We start from the raw sequence: 26503 nt of genomic DNA, 5'->3' as shown, positions 1-26503 counted from the left end.
AATACAGACTTAGGGCTTATTCACACATCGTTGTTTTTAACGGCCGTCACACAGACGCATGTATTTCAATGGGGCTGTTTTCACGGATCCCTCAATAAACTAGAGTCTATGAGGGATCCGTAAAAACGGGTCTCGCACGGGTCAAACTCGGACGTGAAAAACTGCCCAGAGTACAGAATAAAAAAAGAACATTATGTATCAGGATCAGATCATCGTAGAATAACATGGATTCTTGGAAGCGGTTTTCTTTCTTCCTGCTCGATTTGAAACGTCCTCTTACCAATTCATCGCCCCGATATTACATCTACGGTTTTCTTACCACGACCTCTGATAAAAGTGGAACATCTTCAAACTCAATACCAATTGTTCCCGATACTAGACCAGATCACTTTACGCATGCGGCTCCACGGAAATGATAGTGAAAATCGTTTTTTTTACGGTAATTTTTATGCCTTACATAAAAGATTGATAAATTATTACAAAACATTTTATTAAACTTTTTGGTATAGCAGTTCTCATCATGCATATTTGTTACAGAAATTATGTTCCCATTTGCATATTTCACCAGATCGATGTCACTCTCTGGTAGGAGCGCACGTTTGTGAGGTAATATATCAATCATTGGTTGACTATAAAGCTCCGTTACTTGCGCTGCAGACTGTTCTTGCGGAGTATATACTGCTGGACCTATAGGTTCTTGCTTTGCTCTGATACACATTTTCCCACACAAATAGTACTCCTCCCCTCCAGCAGATGGCAGCAATGTCCAATGTCCTTTGTTTTAATCCACTCCTATGATTATAGACCTGTGATTGGGGGTTATAATCCAGTATGGATGGATAGACACCCCCGTAGTGCAGCACCACAGTTGAGAAGTAAAGATAAGGCTGTATATACGGTTATTATGGTATAGTAACATTATAGTTAGGATTTCTTGGAACCGAGCAGATCTTCCTATGTCCTCAGACAGAAGCCAATGATTTCCCGGCCCCCGTGCCACCAACGTTCTATATTTTAAATGAGTTGTATGAGATTCGATTTTTTTTTTTTAGGGTGCCAGAAAGAGCACCTCTCCTGTCTATAGGCTGTGTGTGGTACTGCAGGCTGAGGTGCAATACCTGGCAAAGCCCATAGCCAAGAGTGGCGCGGTTTCTGAAAAATGTTGTTTTTCCATAATCTCATCCAGTATGGCCGGTCACGCAAAAAATCCCATTCTTATAATGTGATCTGTTAGAAGGCAACAACTTCCATCTGTCCTGCGTTCCATTCTGCTCAGAGCCCTGTAGTCACCACCATGTCATACGCTTCATATAATTTATAGACAAGTTCACGCTTTTCCTTCTCCGGTAGAAAGCTGGACATTGCTGCATTAAGGTTCTGAAAATCAGAGAAAAAAAACTGAGTGTTAGGCCTGATTCACGCAAACGTGTCCGTTTTAGGTTAGTGTTTTTCATGCTTTGCAGGTCCGTGTGCCATCAGATTTTTATGTCGGTGCTGGTGCACATTTTTTTACATTTATTTTCTTTAGCAACACGGACAGCACACAGATGTCACAGACAATAGCAGGACGAGGAGCAGAATCCCACATTATTTTGCCGACTCCTTCTCCCCTGACTCTCAAACCCAGCTATCCAATATGGCGGACCGGAGTGCCTCGGCAGCTAATTGTCATCCAGCAGTGAGGAACCCACCAACGCGGGGTGAGTCTCCTCCTGCCCTCTCCCCAGCAGCGGAGCTGGGATCAGAATTAGTGGCGCTTACTACTCACATGGCGTCTATCCCCACTGAAACAGACATGGTCGGTTACATTTCCCACCTTGAGGTTGTATGCAAAAAAGAGATACGGTCCCTGAAGGAAGACATCAATCATTTACAGGCTAAATGTGGGCGCTATAGCCACGAAGACTCAAGAACTTCAGCAACAACAGGACACACAGCAACTCATATTAGATCAGCGCTCCTCGCATATCCGTATGCTGTTTAATATGGGCGATGATGCAGAAAACCGGAATAGGAGGAATAATATAAGAGTCAGGGGCATTCCGGAAGCTACCGGACCCCATGATCTTATACCAACACTGATGCTGCTTCCCCACTGGAAATTGACAGGGCCCACCACAACCTTGGTCCACGGAGCACAGATCTCGCTAGGCCACGTGATGTGGTTTGCAGAGTCCATTACTTCCAAGTTAAGAAAAGTATCATGTGACAAGCCCGTGATAAAGGCGTGCTGGACATTGATGGGGCGCCCGTACTACATCGGCTAAACAGGCGTTAAGACCCCTACTTATGGCACTCGTGGGAAAAAGATATTCCTTACTCTTGGGGATACCTGTTTCAGTCTACCCTCCAGAAGATATACCGGAGTTTATTGCTGCCTTGGCTCTACCATCCATCTCCATATCTGATTGGCCGTTTTTACCGCTATTACCACAGAAGATTTCTTGAAGGAACCACCGAAGTGTTGCTCCTCCAACTCTGCCGGGTCGTGGGAGATCTTGGACGCCTACAGCTGCAGATCATACCTCTATGGAAGCGGTAATTTGGAGTGATTACTTGATTGGTTCTGATAACGGAGTTTGGTTGCTTGGCTTCTTTGGATGATCTTTTTCTATACATACTGCTCCGGGAGATGCCTCAGTGGACTCTGTATTGGCCACACGTGAGTCGACTATCAACGTCCCATCTGTATTTATGTTTCTCTGCAGGTTACTCTTCCTGACCACTCGGTGGCCTTTAATTATTAGGGGACTTGTAAACAGTCGTTACAGGTTCATCATAATTTAGTTATCCAACTCAGTGTGCACGACGACTCCCACACTTGATCCCCTGTTCATCTTTATAGTAATGACCACGTATACTTGATGTGTCCCGGACATAACCTGTATGGGGTATTTCCCTGGGGTGACACTACAGTTGTTACACTGCAAAAGTGTTAGTCCTGGTCATTTCCCTCCCAACCCGAGGAGTTCTGTTTGACACATTGAAAAGTTATCGGTACACAGTTGGGGATGGTAGCACCCCATGATTCACTCTCCTTTCTGAAGGATAATTATCAGATCATATACATTCGCCTGGTGGCTTCTGGAAATATTATTCCTGCATTGCTCCATGTCTCTTCTCTCATACCACAGGGTGTTAAGCAAATTAGTAGCTTTTTGGAGAGGGAGCCATGCATTATTTATTTATGTATAGGATATCATTTATGCCTCATTGTTTAGTACATTCCATTTTTCTCGCATATTCATGATTGTTGTGGTTCTTGCATCTCATCATGTTCGGATATTCTTTAGATTTTCATGCGATTTGTGTTACTTTTATATTGATATTGGGCTTATGGAAGTGGGTTAGGAATATCCTTCCTCCATTGTCAAGTCGAACCCCACATTTAGGACGTGTTCCGACGAACACTTACTATGGTCTTCTTCCCGGTTTCCTAATTTCAACCCCCCCCACCCCCGCTTCCTTTTCCCAGGTGGCATCCTCGAAACTGAGCTTGTTAAACGTGCGCGGTTTTAACACACCACAGAAACGCTCTCAGGTTCTTTACCATATGCACAAACACGTCCACATTCTACCCCTACAGGAGAGCCACTTTAGGGCAGAGCATGTTCCAGTCATGAACCATAGACAGTGGTTTCATAGTACGAACCCGGATGCAAAGTCTAGTGGAGGGAGCATTGCACTCCATAAATCCCTTCCGGTCTCCATTGTAGCAACGCGTTGTGATCCTCAGGGACGCTTCTTGTTTCTGAAGCTCTACATCTCGGGGAAGCGCTACACTATAGATAATTTATACTTACCCGACCATGCTCTGGCGCGCGTGCGCAGGAGTTATCTTACCAAGTTGTCTGAATTTACTGAGGGCTTTGATTGCTGCAGGGGATTTTAATTGTACTATGGATCGGGTGTTGGACTCCTCCTCAGGCAGGTCATCGGTCGCGGCCTCAAAGTTAAGCTTTTTTTCTTTGCAGTTGGTGGATGTTTGGAGGATTCTTAACCCTCAGGGGAGAGATTATACCTTTTATTCTCCAGTACATGATCTGTTCCTCATTAGTCATCACTTACATTCGTGGACCCCAGAGTCCCAAATTGGTACAATGATTTGGGCGGATCATGCGCCTGTATTTCTTTCCCTTACTCTCCCGGACACTACCCTGAGAGAGCGGCACTGGAGGTTGAATCCGAAGTTGTTAAGGGATCCAGTTTGTCAGGTTGCTATCAAGCGCTCCATTGGTGACTTTCTCGATCACCATGTAGCAAACTCCACTCCTCTCCCCGTTCTATGGGAAGCATTAAAGAGTGTTCTGCGGCAGACTTTTATACAACAGGGAGCGAGACTGAAAAAGCCTCAACAATTACACGTCTCCTGTCTCAAATACATGACCTAGAATCGAAACATAAGCAGACCCAACTCTCCCAGACATTGGTTGAGTTGAGGGCAGCTCGCAACTCTCGGAGAGATTTACTCCATCAGGCACAGGCTTCTTATCGAGATAGAGGTCGCCGCTACTCCTACGAACAGTCCAATAAATGTGGTAGAGCTCTAGCCGGGACGCTCCATCCACGAGCTCCTCAATCGTATATTCCCATGATTAAATGCGCATCGGGAGAGCCAAGGCATAGACCGGAGGAGATCGTAAATACCTTTAGAGATTACCATCACTCCCTATACAATCTTAGGGGTCCCTTGGCAGACACGTCACCTTTAGATCTTCAGCGTAAAATCGACTCCTATGTCTCTGTTGCCGTTAAGGTCGGCAGAGCTGTATCAGACACCTCCTCCTGGAGTGAAGAGTTCTCGGAATCAGAGGTAGAGGTGGTTATGAAGTCTTCTCCAGCTGGTAAAAGTCCAGGCCCGGATGGATTCCCGGCAACTTTCTATAAAGCCTTTCTTCCTCAGCTACTTCCGTTTATGACCAAGACCTTTAACACTATTTCTACTTCGACCCCGTTCACCCCACAAACTCTGATGGCAACGATCACAGTCATCCCGAAGCCAGGAAAAGATCACTATTTGTTTAAATTTTCGCCCAATTTCTTTGATAAATGTGGACGTTAAACACTACTCAAAAGCTATAGCTAATAGGTTGGCCCCTCTCCTTCCACGGGTTATACATTCTGATCAGGCAGGATTTGTCCTACGTAGAGAGGCACGAGATAAGACTAATAAGACTATCTTATTAATATCCTACGTCAGGAAAATGTCGATCGTGTTTGGTATCGGTAGATGCAGAGAAGGCTTTTGATCGTGTTTAATGGACGCTCTTGCGTTCTGCCCTTTCGCAGTTAGGAACTGGCCCCACAATGCTAGAACGGATACTTTCTCTATATCAGTAGCCTACAGCTAGGGTGAGGGTCAATGGTGTGCTCTCTCCCTCCTTACCAATAGCAAACGGAACCAGACAGGGTTGTCCCTTATCTCCGTTGCTTTATGTTATTACCATGGAACATCTAGCGACGGCTATACGTAATTCTCCGGACATTTCTGGGATTAAGATGGGACAGGCACACCATAAACTAACTCTATTCGCTGATGACCTTTTACTCTTCGTATCGAACCCTTCTATTTCATTCCCAGTCCTCATAAAGGAGTTTTAAGTTGCTTACTCGACCAAACCTCTCAAAGTGAATTAGAAAAAAACGGAGGCGCTAAATATCTCTTTGCCGGATGTTGTACTGGAAGGCCTCAAGAATTCGTTCTCATTTAAATGGCAACCACCATCTATTAAATATTTAGGGGTTCAGATTCCGGGAGATTTTGCAGACCTATAGTCTCTAAATTTTCCCCCACTACTCCAACGTACTCTCAAAGACCTTCACTCTTACAATCGCAGCCATCTTTCCTGGTTTGGTCGTATGAATGTCATCAAAATGGATATTGTACCTTGTTTCCTATTCTTATTTCAGGCGGTTCCAGTTCTTTTTCCAGGGATGTTCTTTAAGAGAGTGTTCAAGGGGCCTTTACCAGATTTGTTTGGGGCACCCTGAGGCCACGCCTCAACCAAAAGGCCCGGTCTCATCTCAAGTTGAAAGGCGGCACGGGACTTCCTGACCTTTTATACCATCAGGCCATTGTCCTCATGCGAATTGTCGACTGCTTTCACAATAGCTCTAACAAACAATGGGTCTGGATTGAACAGACCATAGCCGCAGTCCCTCTCAGGTCCTTGCCTCGGATTCTGCCTGATTATAGACCGGCCCTATCTACTTTCCCAATACTCACCCAACATGTTCTCACTCTCTGGGATAGAATCCTAGTTCGAAGGGGCCTATCACATAGACCTGGGCTTCTTAGCCCCCTCTTTGGCAGTCCGGAATTTCCACTAGCTGTACATGAAGATACTTTCTTGGTTTGGCCCTCCTCTGACGACACTCGATTGGGTCAGGTTTTGTCGTGTGAAGGACTGCTACCCTCCCTTTCTGAGCTGCGTGAGAACTGCCCTGGGAGGACTCTTTCTTGGTTTGCATATGCTCAGTTATCCACATTCATCCACTCTTCATAACCGGGGGGCTTCAATGGTCCTCTCGTACCGACTTTGAGTCCATACTACTCCAATCGTCAGTCCCAGACCGAGTCATATCTACGATATACTCTCTCCTACTGGAGATCTCAGCGGATCATCCTTCTGCATACGTCAGCGCCTGGGAACGTGACCTTGGGGTTAGTCTGACAACAGCGGACTGGGACCGCATCATTCGACTGACTATCGCATGTCATGCTCAAGAAATAAATTAATTAAGATTTTGACTAGGTGGTGGACTACCACTTTCAGCGTTAGGAAGAGCAAACCTGATTAAAATGATTCTGATGCCTCAGGTTCTTTATGTGGTGCATAATGCCCCAGTGTGGTTGCCTAAATACTGGTTCAGGAGAATACATAATCTGTTTAGGGACTTCGTGTGGAAAAGGGGGATCCCCAGGATTAAATTGGAAAAATTACAATTACCAACGGAAAAGGGAGGATTAGCTATTCCAAATGCGTGGATATATTACTTAGCAGCCCAAGCACAACATTTTAAAGGTTGGAAGAATAGGGAAGAGTGGGAAACTGGTGCATCATTTGAGTCGGGGCGAGGATATACTAGAGGCAATGGAGTCTCATAAACTGAGGAGGGAGGCGAAAGGGAAACCGACTTTGCTGGTGGGAATGCAAAAAAATACTGGGCGTTACTGGGTGCTCCAATTATATGCCTCTATGGGATAATCCATACTTATGGGAATTCCATATCTGGGACGGCTTTCAGGAGTGGGAACAAGCTGGGGTCAGATATGTATACCAGGTATATGAGGGGGGAAGTCTCAAATTGTTCTCACAGTTACAGGAGGAGTTCGGACTCCCACATCGGATGTTTTATCAATACCTCCAGTTGCGGCATGCGGCGCAGGCCCAGGGTAGATTGGTGGACTTGGGCTGCTCTACTATGGGAGTGATGGAACAGGTATTGGGAGCAAAAGACACTAAAGGGATTATTTCTGTGATCTATGGTACATTACTTTCCAAATTCCTTGGAGATCCGATGGGGGTGATCAGATGCAAATGGGAAGAGGATGTGGGGAATATAACTGATGATGAGTGGGAGGAGATACTGGAATCGCCCAAAATGCTCTCCATTAATGTAGCACACAGGAGGTCACAACTTTTTCTCCTACATAGAGTGTACAGGACGCCTAAGGTGTTAATGCAAATGAGACTCGGACCAATGCAGGAGTGTCCCAGGTGTTCGTTTGAGGGGGCAGACATAAAGCATATGTTCTGAAGTTGTCCGAAGCTGAATGATTACTGGAAGGAGGTTGGAGGTATGGCAGAGAGGGTATTTGGGAGAGTTTTTCCGTTGGAACCTAAGATTTATGTGTTGGGCTGCATGGGGGAGGAGGGAGGAGATGGAGCTGAATTACTGGCCATAAAAAAGGTTTTGTATCATGCTAGGAAACTAATAGCAAAATATTGGTTGAATGCGGATCCCCCGGAGGTGTCTGCAGGGAGGTAGAATACACCTTAAGGTGGAATGATCAGGAGGCAAGTATAGATATATCAGTAGGAGGCAGGAGAGAGAATGGTTATATGAGTCAGGGAAAGGAGGAGGTACTGCGGGGGGGGGGGGGGGGGGAGTTGGGATGGAGGGAAGTGGGAGTTATGATACATATAACTGTATATGTTGTACAAAACTGAAAATGTATTGACGGTTGGAACCAAGTTAATGTACATGAGATGTATGATATATGTTGTATTATCAATAAAAACTGGTTTGATTTAAAAAAAAAAAAAAAAAAAAAAGATTTTGACTAGGTGGTATCACTGCCCTCTGTTCCTGCACAAAATATATCCTAATGTGCCTGACAAATGTTGGCGTTGCGACATGGAGACTGGAACGATGCTACATATCTGGTCATGCTCGGTTCTACAGACCTTCTGGAAGGCTATATTTGATATCTATGAATTGGTTGAGGGATCTCCCATGGTACCCACTCCACAGATTGCACTCCTGTCTCTGATCCCGGGTCCCCTAAACAGGGATTACTTCGACATTTTCTGACTGCAGCTCGAACAGTCATCCCCCGGCACTGGAAATCTACTGAGCCCCCCACAATCAGAGAATGGGTAGTGGATCCATAGAATGGAAGCGTTGATGGCGGAAGACAGAGAACACTCCGCTCGTATTATGCTTCCATGGAAAGCATGGTCCTCCTTTAAACTGAGCCTGCATTTAACTACTTGGTTAGGTTGAAATTAAGATTATGGGCAGGGGCCCCGCAAACTTCTCATGGCCGACGGTCCGCAGATTTCAGCTGCATCCCTGGGTCTGCTAAGCGACACAACAATGCAGAACTAGCAGCCGGGGCATCACTAAGGGCTTAAAATGTCAGGGGAAATAGCACCAATACATATGTGTCTGCCCAAAAAAATGTGTGTATAGGAGACAGCATAGAATATGTATAACACTACGACCCTATAAACTATGGATAGGATTAGATACAATGACTCAGCAGACAGTATCACACATGATTGGATTAGATACAGGGCTCAGCTCGCTGACATTGCAGCTCCAGCGCTGGACCCAGGATAGGTAAGAATAATAATTTATTCTTTATGTGTTACTGATTATTTTTGTGTGTTTGTGTTTTTTTAGTTCGGTTGTTGGACTTCGGATACGAGGACTTCAATGACGGCGTTTTTTTTATTCTCAATAAAATGGTTAATGAGGGTTGTGTTTTTTTATTTCAATAAAATATTTTTTCTATGTGCTTGTATCTTTTTAAACTTTATTATCACCGCCTTAGTAATGGCCGCTGGCTGATTGACAAACCCCATTACTAAGGCGGGGCTTAATGTTAGCAGGTGCAGAGGCTACACTAACCCCCATTATTACCCCGGTACCCACCGCCACCAGGGGTACTGGGAAGAGCCGGGTACGAACCAGTACCCGACCATCTGTAGTGACGGGCAGGCACCGGGGTGGCCGCAGGCTGGTAGTATTAGGCTGGGGAAGGCCAAAAACAGTGGCCCTTCCCACCCTGGTAATGCTGCCTGCTGCTGCTGTGTTGTATCCGGCTGGTTATGAAAATTGGGGGGGCGACCCCACATCGTTCTTTCCAATAATTTTTTTTTTTTTTTAAATGACGTGAGTTCCCCCCCATTTTTCATAACCAGCCAGATACAATAAAGCAGCAGCAGCCTAGCATTACCAGGGTAGGAAGGGCCACTGTTTTTGGCCTTTCTCCTCCTGATACTACCACCCCAGTGGCCGACCATCACTACAGATGGTCAGGTACTGGATCGTACCCGGCTCTTCCCAGAACCCCTGGTGGCGGTGGGTACCGGGGTAATAAAGGGGGTTAGTATTAGCCTCTGCATCGGCTAACAATAAGCCCCGCCTTAGTAATGGATGCTGTCAATCAGCCGGCGGCCATTACTAAGGCGGTAGTAATATAGTTTAAAAAAAAACACAAAGACATAGAAAAAATATTTTATTGAAATAAAAAAAAAAAAACACACAGCCCTCATTAACCATTTTATTGATAATATAAAAAGCCGTCATCTAAGTAGTCCTGGAATCCGACGTAGTCCATCGACCGAACCTGTAAGAAAACACACAAAAACTATTAGTAACACATGTTTTAGGCTTAGATACAGGGCCCATGTGTGATACTGTCTGTGGGACCCTGTATCTGGTTTATTTCTTTCCAGGCATGCCTTCAGCTTTCAATTTACAGAGGTGGTTATTCGGTGTGAAATACGGACCTGACACTACCACAAGGTAGGCTTAGATACAGGGTCCAGCAGACAGTAATCTTATACAGGGTCCCACAGATACAGGGTCCCACAGACAGGATCACACATGGGCCATGTATCTAAGCCTACCATGTGATTGTCTTAGATACAGGGCCCAGCAGACAGGATCACACAATCTGTGATCCTGTCTCATGGGCCCTCTAGGCTTGCTACATCGTAGGCTTAAAGGGGTTGTGCAGTCCCTAAACATTGATGGCCTGTCCTCAGGATAGACCATCAATAGCTGATGTGTCTGGGTCCGACTCCCGGGACCTTCCTGGTTCCGGATCGCAGCGGAGGTCCTGACATCACAGCGCTATGCGCCGCGCACAACATCGAGAGGACAGAACTTCGGCCGCGGCTGAAGAGGAAGGTAAGATTAGTTGCCCTGACTGGCGGGGTCCGACTCCCGGGACCCGCCAATCAGCTGTTTTGAAGGGGCCGCAGTACTCGTACGAGAGCTGCTTCCCCTTCATTTCACTACTCGCTCACACTGTGAATCGCCGACACCGATTCACAGTGTGACCGGAATGAAGGGGAGCAGCTCTCGTACGAGTGCTGCGGCCCCTTCAAAACAGCTGATTGGCGGGTCCCAGGAGTCGGACCCCGCCAGTCAGGGCAACTAATCTTACCTTCCTCTTCAGCCGCGGCGGGAGTTCTGTCCTCTCGATGTTGTGCGCGGCGCATAGCGCTGTGACGTCAGGACCTCCGCTGCGATCCGGAACCAGGAAGGTAAGGTCAGTCTGTTACTATAGTAACAGGGGCCCGCGGCCCGAGTTACTATAGTAACTTTTTATTGATGTGGTGCAGGGGGCTGTGGGCCCCCCTGGCTTCGGGGCCTGGTCGCAATTGTGACCTCTGCGACCCCTATAGCTACGCCAGTGTAGATATGAGATAGATAGATAGATAGATAGATAGATAGATAGATAGATAGATAGATAGATAGATAGATAGATAGATAGATAGATAGATAGATAGATAGATAGATAGATAGATAGATAGATAGATAGATAGATAGATAGATACTTTGTCTGTTATGCTAAACTGTCAGCCCTGAGGTGTGACTGCTCAGCATGACAGACATACATACACACAGTGAAGGGGTTAAGAGCTGGATTACTAGTTGCTACTTACATCTGCTGTGGGGTCAGAGAGCAGCTCGTACTGCAGGGGAGCAGCAGACACGCACACCATCTTCTTGCTGTAGCCATTCCTTTCCCTCTGAACAGGTCAGAGGGAAAGAGCAAGAAGTGAGCTGATTGGGTGGACAGTACAGTGGGCGGGGCTGGGTCTCGTAAGATGAGTGGATTCATCTATTAATCACTTTCCACCCTCTTGTTCCCCCTCCACGCAATGACTCTCTGACAGCTGAGCTGCCACCAATGCTTTAAGCTACATTACTGGGTCTCTTTTGTACCACAGCAGGGACCCAGCAATGTAGAGTAATCATTGCAGCGCTAGTGTGGTGAGGGTGGCCCGCGGGCCCCCCTAGCTACGGGGCCCGGTCGCAGTTGCGACCCCTATAGCTACGCCACTGATTATGGGTATCCTGACACGCACGTGGACCTTGTGGTCGAGACTTTCATCTGGTATTGGGATGGCTTCTCTCATTTCAGTTCCCTACCTTCTCTTTTTCAATCTTCTTATATTTTCTTTTCTTATTATTACTCGTGTATTCTTATTCCATTCTCCTTTTACCTGTTCTATGATCTGTAACTTATGTCTGATTGTACCCCGCCGCCATTATAATACATCGTTTATATGTGAGGATCGGTGCGCGGCCTGGTTTACACTAAATTGCACTAATTTACTACATATTTCTATTTGTTGCTACTGAAAGTAATAAGTAGGACTTGTAATGTGCATATCTGTTTTTACTTGTCTGTACTTGACAATTATGAAAAAAAAAACGCTCCTCGTAAAAAAACGCGTTGCATATACGAACAGCGTGTTTTCACGCATATTTAGTCGCAACATAAAACATTATTTTTAGATGCTTTGTGAGCGAAGGAAGAAATAAAAAAACGGGACACATCCGGACAGACGAGGACAGCGCAAGGATTTCTAGTTCCTGGTGATTCCCGTCTAGAGATCTACACTTACCACTCGCTTGAATTCATCTTCGGTAAAGTCCATGTGTTTAGCTGCGATATTATAATCTACATCCAAAGTCGATCTAAAGATCAGCGGGTCGTCTGTGTTCAGGGAGTAATTTGCTTTGTCTTTCATAAATCTGGGGAAATGGAGAAACAAGATTTATACAGGTTAAATATACCAACTCCAGATCAAAATCTGTATAAAATGTCATGTAAGGACGATGGCAGCGCCACACCGGTCCTCTGGTTGTGTGTGGTATTGCATCTCGGTGTGGTGCGGTGACTGGGGGGGAAAAAATAATAAAATCTGCCATGTTTTTCTAATCGTATACAACCCTTAAGGGGTTTTCCACTTTCTGAAAACTGATGACCTATCCGCCGGATAGGTCATCAGTATATGATCGTTGCGTGTCCGACACCTGGACCCCGCACAAATCCGGCACTCCGGGTGCCAGACGATGTTGCCGGATGTTGAACGACTTTTTATTTCTACGCTTGTTACCGCAGCGGAAAAGCCACACCACTACGTGTTGCGGTTTTTCAGACAGAATGTGCTGTGGGATCCAGGTTGGATACGCTGCATAGTTTTTACACAAACACAAGCTCACTCTCCTTCATCAGCGTTTCTGACCTGGCTGTGTCCATTTGTAAGTATGGCCTTTTTCGGTGTTTTTGTATATATGTCCCCTTGTTTTTATAGTTTTTACACAGCGTATCCGAACCGTGGGAAGCCGGTCTAAGGAAGTATTTGCAATGCATTATGGGGCGCTGTTAGTGTTGCACTGTTACTGTGCAGTATTATTTAGGTTCTATGTAGCATTTTATAGGGCACGCCATGGCGCCAATTGGGCACTACATAAGGTTGGCACAGTAGAGCAGTTATTTAGGCTGTGTAGAGCGGTTACATGGGCACTGAGCACTCATTAGCTGTATTATTGTGTCACCAATAACATACGGCCGCAGGGTTGTGTCATTCATGGCCGCCATGACAGGATTGTCCAATGGCTCTAGTACTGTACCCCCCCCCCCCCACACACACAGCGCTAGAATTGTTGGACAACGTGGTCATGTGATATCACCCGGGATGAGACTTTAGTGCAGCCATATTGTTGTGTTCTTCATTGGTCAGTAGATTTTCCTCACAGTCACTGGTCACACATGGCGGTGGGATTACAGGACTTACTGGATCACAGGATGTTTGGTAAAGTCCGGGGGACAGGCGCCGGTGAGGTAACTGGACCATGGACAAGTCTATAAAGTAGACACACAAGGTAAATGAACATTCAGAGAGAGACATGTAAAGACGCCCACGACAACATAATGTAACCACACTATTAGGCTGTGTTCACACCGGGCGGATACGCTGAATAAAAGCACACAGTGTTCACGCCCTGGTGACGGCAGGGAATTCCAGACGAAAAACCGCACCAAATTGTGGTGCAGTTTCTCGGCCAGAATGTCCACTGCGGAGTACAGCACGTTAAAAAAGTTAAATAATTTGTTGCGGAAAATCCGCAGTATTTACGCTGCGCCCGGCTTGAGGCCGAGTTCACATGTAGCATATACAAAGCTGAACTTCCGTCTGGGATTTCTGTGCAGCAATTCCGAAAAATATTACAGAAGCAGCAAAGTAGAAAAGATTTCAACAAATTCCATCCAAACGCTACGTAAAAAATATGCACAAAAGAAGTGCGGGGAAATTGGCCTGCGGTGCGGATCCTCATCCTGTCAATTGTTGCAAAAATACTGCTGAATTTATGCACAGAAAATCTAACCAGAAATTCCGGCGTTTAACAGCGGAGGTATGTGCTGTGAGGTTCTGCAGCAGCTGGGGCACAGGACTGTAGAATACACACTGCAGCTGCTGCAGAACCTCTTCTTAAAGAAAGAGGGAGCACTACATGTCAGCCAGTGATTAGCACAGGAGAAGGAACTTCTTATGAAGGAAGAGATGAGCAGCACATCCAACGCCACTTATCTCTTACATCACCACATATGCATTCTATACAATATTTTACATTAGTGATTATAGTCTGTGATATTTACACGACGCACCTCAAAATGCATCTTCTGATTCAGCAGCTCCTTGTATAAGTGCGGGTCTTCTATGGTGTGGTATCCGTGTCCAATCCTTTCTGCCTTTAGCACCTCCACAGCCTGGAATACAATACAATAGTGACCCCCACAAGTCCTGATCGGGTCTTATATGTCCCACCCACCGCTGATACCCCCCATAGTTTTTCAATTTGCTATACATTTTTACCTCCTTGACGACACTTGGGGGCCCAACTTCTCCGGCATGCACGGTTCTGTGAATTCCACATCTTAAAGCTTCCTGCAGCCAAAAAAAAGGAACATTTACCAGATACAATATCTCCTAACCAGACCCACGAGGAAAACACTATCGTCCAGGCGCCAGCACGGACCGTCCAGGCGCCAGCACGGACCGTCCAGGCGCCAGCACGGACCGACCAGGCGCCAGCACGGACCGACCAGGCGCCAGCACGGACCGACCAGGCGCCAGCACGGACCGACCAGGCGCCAGCACGGACCGACCAGGCGCCAGCACGGACCGACCAGGCGCCAGCACGGACCGTCCAGGCGCCAGCACGGACCGTCCAGACGCCAGCACGGACCGTCCAGACGCCAGCACGGACCGTCCAGACGCCAGCACGGACCGTCCAGACGCCAGCACGGACCGTCCAGACGCCAGCACGGACCGTCCAGACGCCAGCACGGACCGTCCAGACGCCAGCACGGACCGTCCAGACGCCAGCACGGACCGTCCAGACGCCAGAAATGACGGGCTCGGATTTTTGCCATTGTAGGAAAGAATACATGTGTTATAATACGGTGATTCCGCCAACTTCAACCTTTGAACCATTTACAATTCAATATGAACGCAGCGGTTATAATATCACCTGGACTTATCTGCAGTGAACGAGGAATTTACAACCATCCCATAAAACGACTGGAATGTGAGCCGTATACTCTGGTGTCAGCAGATATAGCTTACTTCTCACAGCACAATCCTGAGATAGTGACGGGAGAAGGTTGGCACCATGGCACAATGATGATGATGATGGTGATGATGATGATGGTGATGATGATGATGCCTCAGTCCAGCACGGACTTCAGAATTTATACACAATTAAAGGTGTTGTATGAGATTAGAGAATAGAGTCTGCCTAAACAGCACCACTCCTGGGAATGGGCTGTGTCTGGTATTGCAGCTCAGCCCTATTCAAGTGAGATGCTGTTTTCTAATCTCAGACAAGCCCTTTAATATTGCATGGTTAATAAAATTATGAAGGAAATATTAACGTCTTTTATACACTGCAATGTATACCTTGAGCCACTAGGTGGCACTATTGTTTTGGTAAATGATTATACAGACACAGATTAGAAATCTGCCTTCGTCCTGGTGAGTCAGACGCAAGGAAATGACGGAGCACAAGAACCAATATGATCAACCTTTATATATGGACATCATATATCACAGCGCGTCAGAATCCAAACACAATGAGAAATACTGTGGAACAAATGGATAAACGAAAAGTGCAAGAGCTGACAATCTAAAGGAGCAACGTACAGATCTGCAGAACCGGTTACTGTATACTGACTACAATACTCTGCCTCTATGTACAAAGTGCAAGTCCTAAAGATAATGGCTCAGGAACTACGGCTGTCAGGGCATGCTGGGAGTTGTAGTTACAGCTGAAGAGTGACAGGTTGGAGACCACTGAGCTAGAGTCCCCAGTGTTATTGTGCTGCTCTGTGTTCTCCAGGATGGATACCAGCTGCTTCCAGTATGGAAACACATGGGAGGACGCTGCCCGTCACATTTCTTATGATCTGTTTGGAAATCCTGCAGATGTGCTCACACAATGTGAAAAGCTCGAAGCTCCCAGGACCCTCGGCAAAAATTGTCCCACGGCCCCCTGTCCAACTGTTACATACCAGGTGCAGTATTGCTGTCCATTTACGTTGCAGATCATCTTCCAAATATAAACAAGAATATTTCCATTCACTAACAGCAAGCAGAGATCAAGTGAGGAATTGATGCTCAAAGATTATAGGAAGTTGGACAGCGGGACATCGCCGCACTGGTTTCCTAGGGTGTAACTTGCAATAGACAATTAGGCCCTGTTCACACTGAGTTTTTTTTGCAAGCAGAAGAATCTGCCTCAAAGCTCCTTCAGGGATTTTGAGGCAGATTTTCACCTGCCTGGACTCTCGTGCCGCAGATTTTGCGGCGTTTTTATCAGCCACGGCCGTGGAGTGTCGTGGGCAAGAAACGTTTTCTCTGCCTCCCATAGATTTCAATGGGAGGTCAGAGTCGGAAGCGCAGGAAGAACAAGTCGCTTTTTTTTTCCCTGCGAGTGGCTAAAAACGCGAGTGGGGAAAATTAACTCTAGATCCCATTGAAATTAATGGTAGGCGGTTTCTGGTGTTTTTTGGCGCCGATTCAGATGTTGTTTCCGCGTCAAAATCAGCGCCGAAAAACTCTTTGAACAGGGCCTTACTAGGCCGGTGCGTCATCTCCCCCACAGACACCCCTGTATTGTCACTGACATCTGGAGATGGACCCCAGGGAAATGTTCGTTCCTTCATTGGGGGTAAGGTGAGAAAAGGAGGGGGTCCTACCCAGCACTAAAAGGTGGCGCAACCCCTCCGGACTGCATTACTATCATCCTGTGTAGACGACTACTAGGATATGCCAATACTTCCTTACCAGTGGGGGTCCTACAGCTGGGACCCCACAATCCCTAGTTCAGCGCTGTCGCCCCTTCAGCGTTTTTCCCTTCAGCAGTGTCCCTTCATTTTTGGGATAAATGGGCATCTCGGAGGTAAAACCCAGACCAATCAGAATGGTATAGCATACCCCAGCGATGTCAGAACTTTCTAAGATGGGAATACCCCTTTAAAGTAGTGGTCCCATCATGAGAACTCCTTGCCATCTGTCCTATTAGGGCCCTTGGGACCCAGTCTATAAACCAGAGCAGAGGACCGCTAGAAAACATGCTGCAGGACTGGACTGAGGATTTACAGAGACTGTAAATACACAAACACAACACGGCCGTGGCAAAGAGATATGGAAATATACAGACCACAGAACTGAAGCCCCGACTGCCGCGGAACGCACTGCCCATAATCATATATATCATACATCAATGGATATATATATATATATGTATATACACACGAGAAATATATAAAAGGCACAGACCAGGGCCCCCAGAGCAAAACAGGGCCCCACTCCCTTCATCAGCAGTCATGACGAGCCTGTGGTTCTGCACGTGTCCCTTCCGTCCTCTACAAGTGGTCACCAGCCGGTGGTTCTCCAGCTGTACGGAACTATGACCTGCGGCTGTCAGGGCATGCTGGGAGTTGTAGTCTTACAACAGCTGGAGAGCCACAGGTCAGGGACTACTGATCTACAGGGATATATAACTTCCCCTCACTCATGAATAGCAGCCGCTATGACTACTACCCTGGTGAGGCTTTATCTACTCACAGGTTTCATTAGAAGACACTGAGGACTGTAGTAGGTCTTCATTTCTCTGCCCGGGGGTGCGGAGGGGTAAGGACTTCTCTGATGGATTTTATTCTAGAACCCCCCCAATAAGTCCGCTCTTCAGTGTGTGCCGGCATTGTATACAGCGATGTTAGTTAGGACGTGGTATATGGTAACATCCACGTCACTGTGCGCCGCTCACCTCATACGCCTTCCTGTGCCCCGGAGCCGCCTCAAGGTTCAGAGATTCATCGCCAGCCAGATCAATGGCGACTACGGTGTCATTCTGATACTTCTTGCAGAGCTCCACCACCTCCGAGGACCAGTCTGTTAATGAGATCAGAAGGAAACATTCAATGTATAACTAGAAGAGACTTTACTACATATCAGACCTTCCACCAGGAACGTAAGAAGGTGCCACATCATAGGGTCAATGAGGGCCAGAATATAGGGCACATGCCCCGGGGGGCCTCCACCACCCACCTGACCTACCCAGGCCACCATGATGCACTATCACACCAGTCTGCCCAGAGCCACAGACAGGACAGAAGAGACCCGTGGTTTGCACTGCTGGATGCCAACGTGGCTGCGATCAGGTGGGTCCCGGAGGGGAGATTTATGCCCGGGAATGTGCCCACTGTACAGAGCCGTGCCCGTACAATGTAAGGGGGGGGTCACATATACTCAGCCACCATGATGGCATACAGCCGTGGCCAGAAGGGGAAGCTCAGACATAAGATAAGCAGCATTGTCCTAAAATCAATCACAAAACTGCTTTACATCTAATAACAGGGACACTTATGGCCAGTGCACAATAATACTTAATCCTGGAGAACCCCTTTAAGTAGAGAGGGGCGCCAGCATCTTCCTATGATTTACATGTGATCGCAGATGATACCCCCTCCCTCACGTCCCTCTTCTTGTACAGGAATCTGCCACAAATAAACCATATGTGACTATAGCGGAGGTGTCCAGTATGAGGAGAGGCCTTACAGATGCAGAAATCATAGAAATATAAGGGTTAATTTAAAGCACAACCACAGTCACAACTGAGATAAACGTCAATGTTACCTGTAATTATAAATGATATAAAAATAGGAACTTTGGCTAAATGTCATATTTCCCATCATGCCTCAGGACGGGGCAAACGTTCGAAGTTCTCTTAAGCATGGGCGGTGCTTCCTCCTGTGCTCACTGTTGCCCTCTGCTGGGTAAAACTCACTGTATGATTTACCAAGAGTGAAGTGAATGTGAAGGGAACTGCTCTGTGCACATTCCTGGCGTATGAAAGTCATTGCCACCATTCCTTCCCATGCTGCCCTCGAAGGACGGCTTACCACATCTTACCCAGTTTGACAACCATTCTCTCTTTCAATGTCCCTCCCCGTAACTTAAAGCTCCTGGGCCCCAATACAAAATCTGTAACAGGGCCCCCACCGGACATGTGTCATTTATAATACTGAAGTCGCAGAGAAGCCTTTGGGCCCCCGCAGGTACTAGGGTCCAGGTGCGACTGCTACCTCTGCGCCCCAGAGCACCACCTCTGACAAACACTAGGGCGAATGGTTGTCGATGTCCTTCCCCATATGTGGTTACCATTTAGGGCAATGTAACATTCCTTATTAAGGAGGGGCTCCGACAACCACTAGGGTGAATGGTTGTCGATGTCCCTTCCCATGTGTAGTTAACCATTTAGGTCAATGTGACATCCTAAGTGGGGAGGGGCTCTGACAACTTATTCTTGAAACAAAGCACTTTTTCTATCTACGACTGAAGCAGCAGTGAAATTCTACCTTCTAAAACGAATCCTGTTGCAGATTTTCCTGCTCGATCAGATCCATGACTCAATGTTGTTGTTGCTATAGAGGGATTTACTATATCGGAGAAAAATATGGCTGCTGACAGGTAACGCCGCTGACAGGTAACGCCGCTGACATGACACACCCAAACACAACACGATATTTTCGAAGCCTTGTGTTTGACACGTCTAGGTGGGGACGGTCAGTCAGTGCAGCAGCAGCAGACTCCGGTGCCGGATGACAGGTGGATATAAGAACAATGGATTAGATCCTCACCCGGTAAATGAGAGGTGTCGTCCTGTTACCCAGGAACTGCTCTCTATTATATCTCTATTCATAACGTCACTCCCAGATTTGGGGGATTCATGTTTCAGCAGAGGATGACAAGCTGTCCAGGTCATGTGATGATCACACAGGTGCATGGTTCGTTACAGTTAATAAAGGGGTTGTCCAGTTTCAGAAAACAAAAGGTTATTTTTTGTATAATAAAGGTTTTACAATTTTGCAATATAATTTCTGTAGTCATTAGTCACGGTTTTCAAGATCTCTGCTTGTTGTTATTCAGTGGGAACATTCATTGTTTACTACCAGTGGATAAAGCTCTGTCCTGGTCATGTGATGGACACACAGGTGCTGGGATGGTTACATGGTCATGTGATGGACACACACGTGCTGGGATCGTTACATAGTCATGTGATGGACACACAGGTGCATGGCTCGTTAGAAGACACAGCTCTAATACACATACCGTGACGAGTTGAGCACCTGTGTGTCCATCACGACCATGGACAGAACTTTATCCACTGGAAGTAAACAATGAAGATTCCTTCTGAATGTCAACAAGCAGAGATCTTGAAAACCGTGAGGAATCAATACAGAAAGTATATTGGAAAATCGTATAACTTTTTATTGTACAAAAAAATAACATTAAGTTGCTGAAAGTGGACACCCCCTTTAAGTTATCGGAGATCCATCTTAGAACTATGCATTATACAATCAATTAATTCTCTCGGTGTCCCAGTCATATTTGCTTAAAGAGAACCTTTCACCTGCCCATACATGTGTAGCTGAGTGCAGCATGTAATAGGCCGGGCTTCACAAACACCGTCTCACCTTACATTTTTTTCCTATCTTCCTCCGTTATTTACATATCGGTGCCGTTATTTTTGGCGCCCGATATGTAAATAAGCCCCTGAACTGTCAATGGGGCGTTTCTATCTAACTAAATGGCAAGAGAGCGTGATGTCTTTGCTCTGACACTGTCCAATCAGCTACGGACTGTGTCAGGGCGGCTGGCGCTGTGTTCCCTCCCGCGAGAACGCGCACAGACAGAGAGCGCTCTCTGCAGGACCACCAGTCTGTGTGCGTTCTCGCGGGAGGGAACACAGCGCAAGCCGCCCTGACACTGTCCGTAGCTGATTGGACGGTGTCAGAGCGAAGAAATCACGCCCCCTTGCCATCTAGTTAGATAGAAACGCCCCATTGACAGTTCAGGGGTTTATTTACATATCGGGCGCCAAATATAACGCTGTGACGGACACGTGGTTAGTGTCTATACTTCATACAGCGGAGCCCGCATCCTGTTCATTTGCGGATATCTACAATACAATCTATGCCAGGATATAAGATAACACAGCAGTGGGGGGGCTGGAATACATTACTTGGCATGTGCCGCATGCAGCATAGAATAGACCTGGCTTTGACGTTGAAGGCTTTTTCTCCTTCCCGTAATCCTTGATTAACAAGGTCGACCACATCATCCGGAGTGATGTCCCCCCTGCGGAGACAAAAGTAGTACAAGTACTTCTCAACATGGCATTCATGCCGTCTACGCTAGAGTACGGAAAAAGTCTGCAAGAATTTCCACAATGAAGGATCGAAGGAATTCAGTTGCAATGGCTATGGCCGCCACTAGGTGGCACTGTGGATAACTTTCCTCTATATTGGATACAGGGGCTTGTATTGTAGACCACTACTCAAATGTGAGCATCGTCCAAGACAGCGCCACCCTAAGAACAAAAGTTTGTGGCGCTGTACATTGTGCAATGATCACTTCATCAGGATGTGTGATAAATCTCTGGGTCTCTATACCAGGTGGATGTGTCATGAGGTGAGGAATATATACAGCCATCTAGTGGACGATTATAACATTAACCCAAACACGATCACAGCGATCCACACACACACACAAAAAAAGTCCACTTACTCTTTCTGTCCCCAAGGGATTGGATCTACTTTGGAGTTGGCCAATAGGTGAGGGCTGTATCTGACCTCTACATACACCACCCCTTCCTTGGCTTTCATTTCGACAAATTCATAGGCGACCCTCTTAATGGCTTCTCGGTCACCTCTAAAAGAAGAAACAAATCAATCAAATACAGAGACAGGTTAAACGTTTTTAAAAGGGGTGTATGATATTTAAAAAAAACATGGCTGCTTTCTTCTAGAAACAGCGCCACTCTTGTCCATAGGATGTGTCTGGTATTGCAGCATTCACTTGAATGGGACGGAGCTGCAATACCAGGCACAACCCATGGACAAGAGAGGCGCTGTTTCTGGAAGAAAGCAGCCATGTTTTTATATTCCCTTACAACTTTAATGAAAATAATGAAAGGAGGGGGAAGTTCAGAAAGATTTATTCCAGCGATTTGTCAGTTATAAGAATTCCGATCAAGAATAACACAATATAATTATCTCTTGCTTATTTATATAATATTATAGTAGGTAAGCACCACCTAGATTGACCTTAGCTTATATGTATGTCCTCTAGTGTCGGCTGCTCTACTATGTTATAGCGATGTTTAGCTCTGCTATGTTATAGCACATCCCTAAAGAGTGACATCAGCTTAGCTTCACTAATGGATGATATTGGTAGTCTAAATTCTACTCCTATACTCATCAGTGGCTCAGACTTCAACTCTGTTCAGCCACCATGCTTTACACTACAGCTCTGCTTGCTCAGATTGGCTTCTGTGTATAAACGCAAGCTCTACGAGGAAGTCAGTGTATAGAAAATGAATGTAATTGTAAACTACAAGTAACTAAACAGTGAGAAGATGAGGATTACCAGATAACGTCCCCATATAGACCGAGTCAAATGAGCCCCGATAAGGGGGAAACTGCTTTACCGAATATGAAGAAATCTAAAAATATTCTTAATACGGCTCCGGTGAGGTTTGGATAGATCAGGCCTTAATATGTCCTTTTTTTGCACTTGAAAACCCTGGTGGTTTCTCATCTTCGCGGGAAATACCTAAATTACAACATCACATGATGGACGATCGGTTTCATCACATGCTGGTTATGGGCGGAGGAGTCAAATTCAATTCTGTGCACAATAAATGAAGTCAGCGGTCAAGAAAAAAATGTGTGTAAAGCAGAAGGAGAGGACATATAGTGCCCTGATCTCACGCCGAAGTTTATCGGACTACCATTCATTTAATGGAGAGTACCCCAACCTCAATAGAGACCTCAAACACATGGTTAAAGGACCCCCTCGTCCTCAGGATCAGTGGGGGGACTGCTACGGGCCAGGAACTTATGACCTGTTTAAATATCAGTCACTCATTTGTGGCCTATCAATGTTTCATTGGTGGGGGTCCGACCTCCACAAAAAATGGGCCGCAGCATTGCCTTCATTGTTTGCACAGGGGCTCGTCTGTAAGGCTATGTTCACAGGCTAAACTAAAAACGGTTGTAAAATACGGAGCCTTTGATTTTCAGCCGTTTTTAACGGATGTTTTTGGAGCCGTTTTTCTATTGGGACAATGAAAAACGGCTCCTAAGACGGCTCAGGAAGTGACATGCACTTCTTTTTTATGGGCCCTTTTTTTATGCACCGCTTTTACAAACGGCCGCGTAAAAATACGCCCCGTGGGAACGAAACGTAGCTTTTCCCATTGAAATCAATGGGCAGATGTTTTGAGGCGTTCAGTCTCTATATATTAAGCAGTTTTTCGGGGGCGTTTATGGCCCGAAAAGGAGCTGAAAGTAAGCCGTGTGAACATACCCTAAGGGCGGCTGCGCCTGGTACCGCAGCTCGTCCCGTTTCAAGTGAATGAGAGGAGCTGCAGAATCAGGGACGTACGAGCTCCTGTGCAAACAATAAAGAGGAAGCGGCACTCCTGCTCCTCTGGCCTCTTCATTGTGGTGATCGGTGGGGGCCCCGGAGGTTGGACCCAAACCAATCAAACATTGATGGCCTATTCTAAAGACAGTCCATCACAAGATGACCCAATGCAACAAAGCTGCAGCAGCTGCATAACCCAAGCCTTGGGCATCAATCTCTTGTATCGGCCCTGACCTTATTATGTTCTCCTAATTTTTCCTCTGTATCAATAATCCCAGAAGAAAACGAAAAAACAAACCAAGCGTTCGCCTGAGGACTTGTTTTCTTCGTGGACCACTGGGATCCTCGCAGCCAAACTACGCAATCTGGGAACATCTGGTTTATAAATCATTACACATGGGATTAGAATGGAAGAAAAATGAAAAAAAATAAATTGTAATGACCGCGACTGGCGGAGCGGGTGACTCACGCTATGGCCGGCATGTAATGGTCAAATTTGGACAGGAATCCGGTGAGACTTAGAGGTTCATCATAGGATATGATTTTAAGGAGTTCTTCCACGGTGTCCGCTGGGATTTTAATCTGCCTTTTCCTGGATGGAGAAAATGTGGAGATGAGAAGAGATCTAATAAAAACACAGGCAGAGCGAACACAGAACAGAGGACGATCCCACCATACAACCCCTCATGTCTCAGCTTCCTGAACTTCCGTTAGTATGATACAGTATTGTGGAGAGCTACGTCAGGCTTCAGAACACCATCGTTGTTTTTGTCAGTGCGCTATCCGTTTTTTTTTTTTAACAGATAGCGCACTGACCCATTCATTTCTATGGCCCCATGAACACTACCATGTTTTTATGGATCCGTGTGAGGGGCCGTGGACCGGGCCGCAGAACTCAGAGCAGGTCCGATTCCTCTCTGTGTTTGCAGCTCGGTCTCGCCCATTCAAGTCTTTGGCCCCGTGAAAACCACGGATGGCACACGGATGCGATCCATGTTTTGCCGGCCGCAAAATACAAACAGACGTGTGAATGTAGCCTTAAGATTATGATCGCCTATTACAAAAATCGTATTAATTTTTTTAAATATTATATATATATATATTATATATATTAGTATTACTGATCCTTCTACCCCAGTGAGGTAAAGATCTGAAGAATGTGAGACAGACTGGTTGCTAGGGACTAAGTGATTGGCAACCACATAAAACAAGCTGTGGCTGTTAAGCAGAGTATCCATAGCAACTAGTCTGTCTCAAAAACGAGTTGTTCAGGATAAATTATCTTGACAGCAATTATCTTAACCGATGTTCTTAATTTAATTTTTTCAGTAAAGTACATTTAGGTGGGGAGCTTCTTTAAATAATAATAAAAAACTTTTGTGGGGTTTTTTTTTGGTGGGACATTTGCTTTTTGGACAGTTCTGTCTTACATGTATTTCTATGAAACAGTAATGCTGGAGCATCTTTTCTTAGAACTAGGAATTGTGCCGATGCTCTGTTATTCCTCCTAGAAAGGTATGGTCAGTGTACACAACACATTGACAAGGGGAATAGTAACACCCAGTTATAAATGTATTCCCAGGAGGAATAACAGAGGAGCGACTCAACACAGAGTTCTAAGAAAAGACGCTCCAGAATTATTATTTCACGGTACATACAAGTATTTACACTAAAACAGACATGTCAGGAGAGCCGAGTGGTCCTCAAATATATGAAATAATTTAACAACAGTATACATCATGAATAGATAATTACTTTGCAAAATGGATGATTGTCTCTGGTTTGAAGCTTCCATCCAGGTGAACGTGAAGCTCGACCTAAAAAAATAAAAATAAAAATAAAATAAAGAGGGATAAAAAAAAGACAAAAAACACAAAAACTTTATACAGCAGTTCTTAAAAAAAAAAACACAAAATGGCACCGCTACGGACATATGGCAGTAGAGTCTGGAGGTCTTTTCTGGGGCCAGTAGTGGAGACAAATTAAGTTGTGCCCCCATGAAGGACCCTCTTTGGGTTTAGGACTATTTTTGATAGCGCCAGATCACTAGGAAATCTGGACTATCGGATTCTAGATAAAAAGTATTCTACTGTAATAAGTGAATGGCCTTTTTACTGCCCATTAGCTGATGTACGGGATATTGGTAGAGGGATTTCTTAAAGTTGACTGCACTTTAATTTCTGAACAGTTCTCGAGAGGTCCCTAGATGCAGAGTTATGACCCTCCCTGTATCTGTAGGGTCCTTATTACGGTACTCACACAGTAGGCCTGGAAAATACAAGCCGCAACTTACGTGAAGATAAACATACATGACGTAGTTTTCTGTTCAATTCTTGTATTTTTCCAGTTATCCAAACCAAATTTACAGCAATTGTTATATAAGAATTGGGGCAAAAAAGCAATTGGAAGGTACAATTTTCTCTACCAGTCAAGTCTTCTAAGACAGACTGGCCTTTGGTAGATCTAAAAATCAAAAATCTTGAGGCTATGGTACCTTTTGTGGCGCTTTATGGACGTAACAATAAAGAAGTATAACCGGAACAGTAGGGACTCTTGAGACTTTCGAGAAGAGGACTATGGGCGGCAGGGCAAACAAAAAAGTGAAGCTTCCACTTGAAAGTGAAATGACCAAACAGAAGCTTTACCTCAATGTTAACACTTTATATGAAGACCCAGCTCCTTGACCTCAATGTGGACATATTACGAGAAGACCCAGCTCCTTTACCTTAATGTGGACATATTATGAG

At 45.8% G+C, this 26503-nt stretch overlaps 1 protein-coding gene across 1 annotated transcript in view; it reads right to left on the bottom strand.

Annotated features, from left to right (window-relative positions):
- Window positions 1-473: 473 nt before the first annotated feature.
- The window catches only part of ADA (adenosine deaminase), a 42770-nt gene continuing 16740 nt past the window's right edge, over window positions 474-26503 (bottom strand). The window contains 10 exon segments of the mRNA XM_075846801.1: window positions 474-1377; window positions 12378-12507; window positions 13554-13621; window positions 14426-14527; window positions 14634-14705; window positions 18091-18215; window positions 21349-21464; window positions 21894-22037; window positions 24226-24348; window positions 25512-25573. Coding sequence (XP_075702916.1) covers window positions 1273-1377; window positions 12378-12507; window positions 13554-13621; window positions 14426-14527; window positions 14634-14705; window positions 18091-18215; window positions 21349-21464; window positions 21894-22037; window positions 24226-24348; window positions 25512-25573 — 1047 coding nt within the window. The 3' untranslated portion in view covers window positions 474-1272.

Source organism: Rhinoderma darwinii, chromosome 13 (assembly GCF_050947455.1).
Source record: "Rhinoderma darwinii isolate aRhiDar2 chromosome 13, aRhiDar2.hap1, whole genome shotgun sequence".
Taxonomy (NCBI): Eukaryota; Metazoa; Chordata; class Amphibia; order Anura; family Rhinodermatidae; genus Rhinoderma; species Rhinoderma darwinii.
Note: the sequence above shows the minus strand (reverse complement) of the source record. Positions and strands in the feature narration are given on the sequence as shown.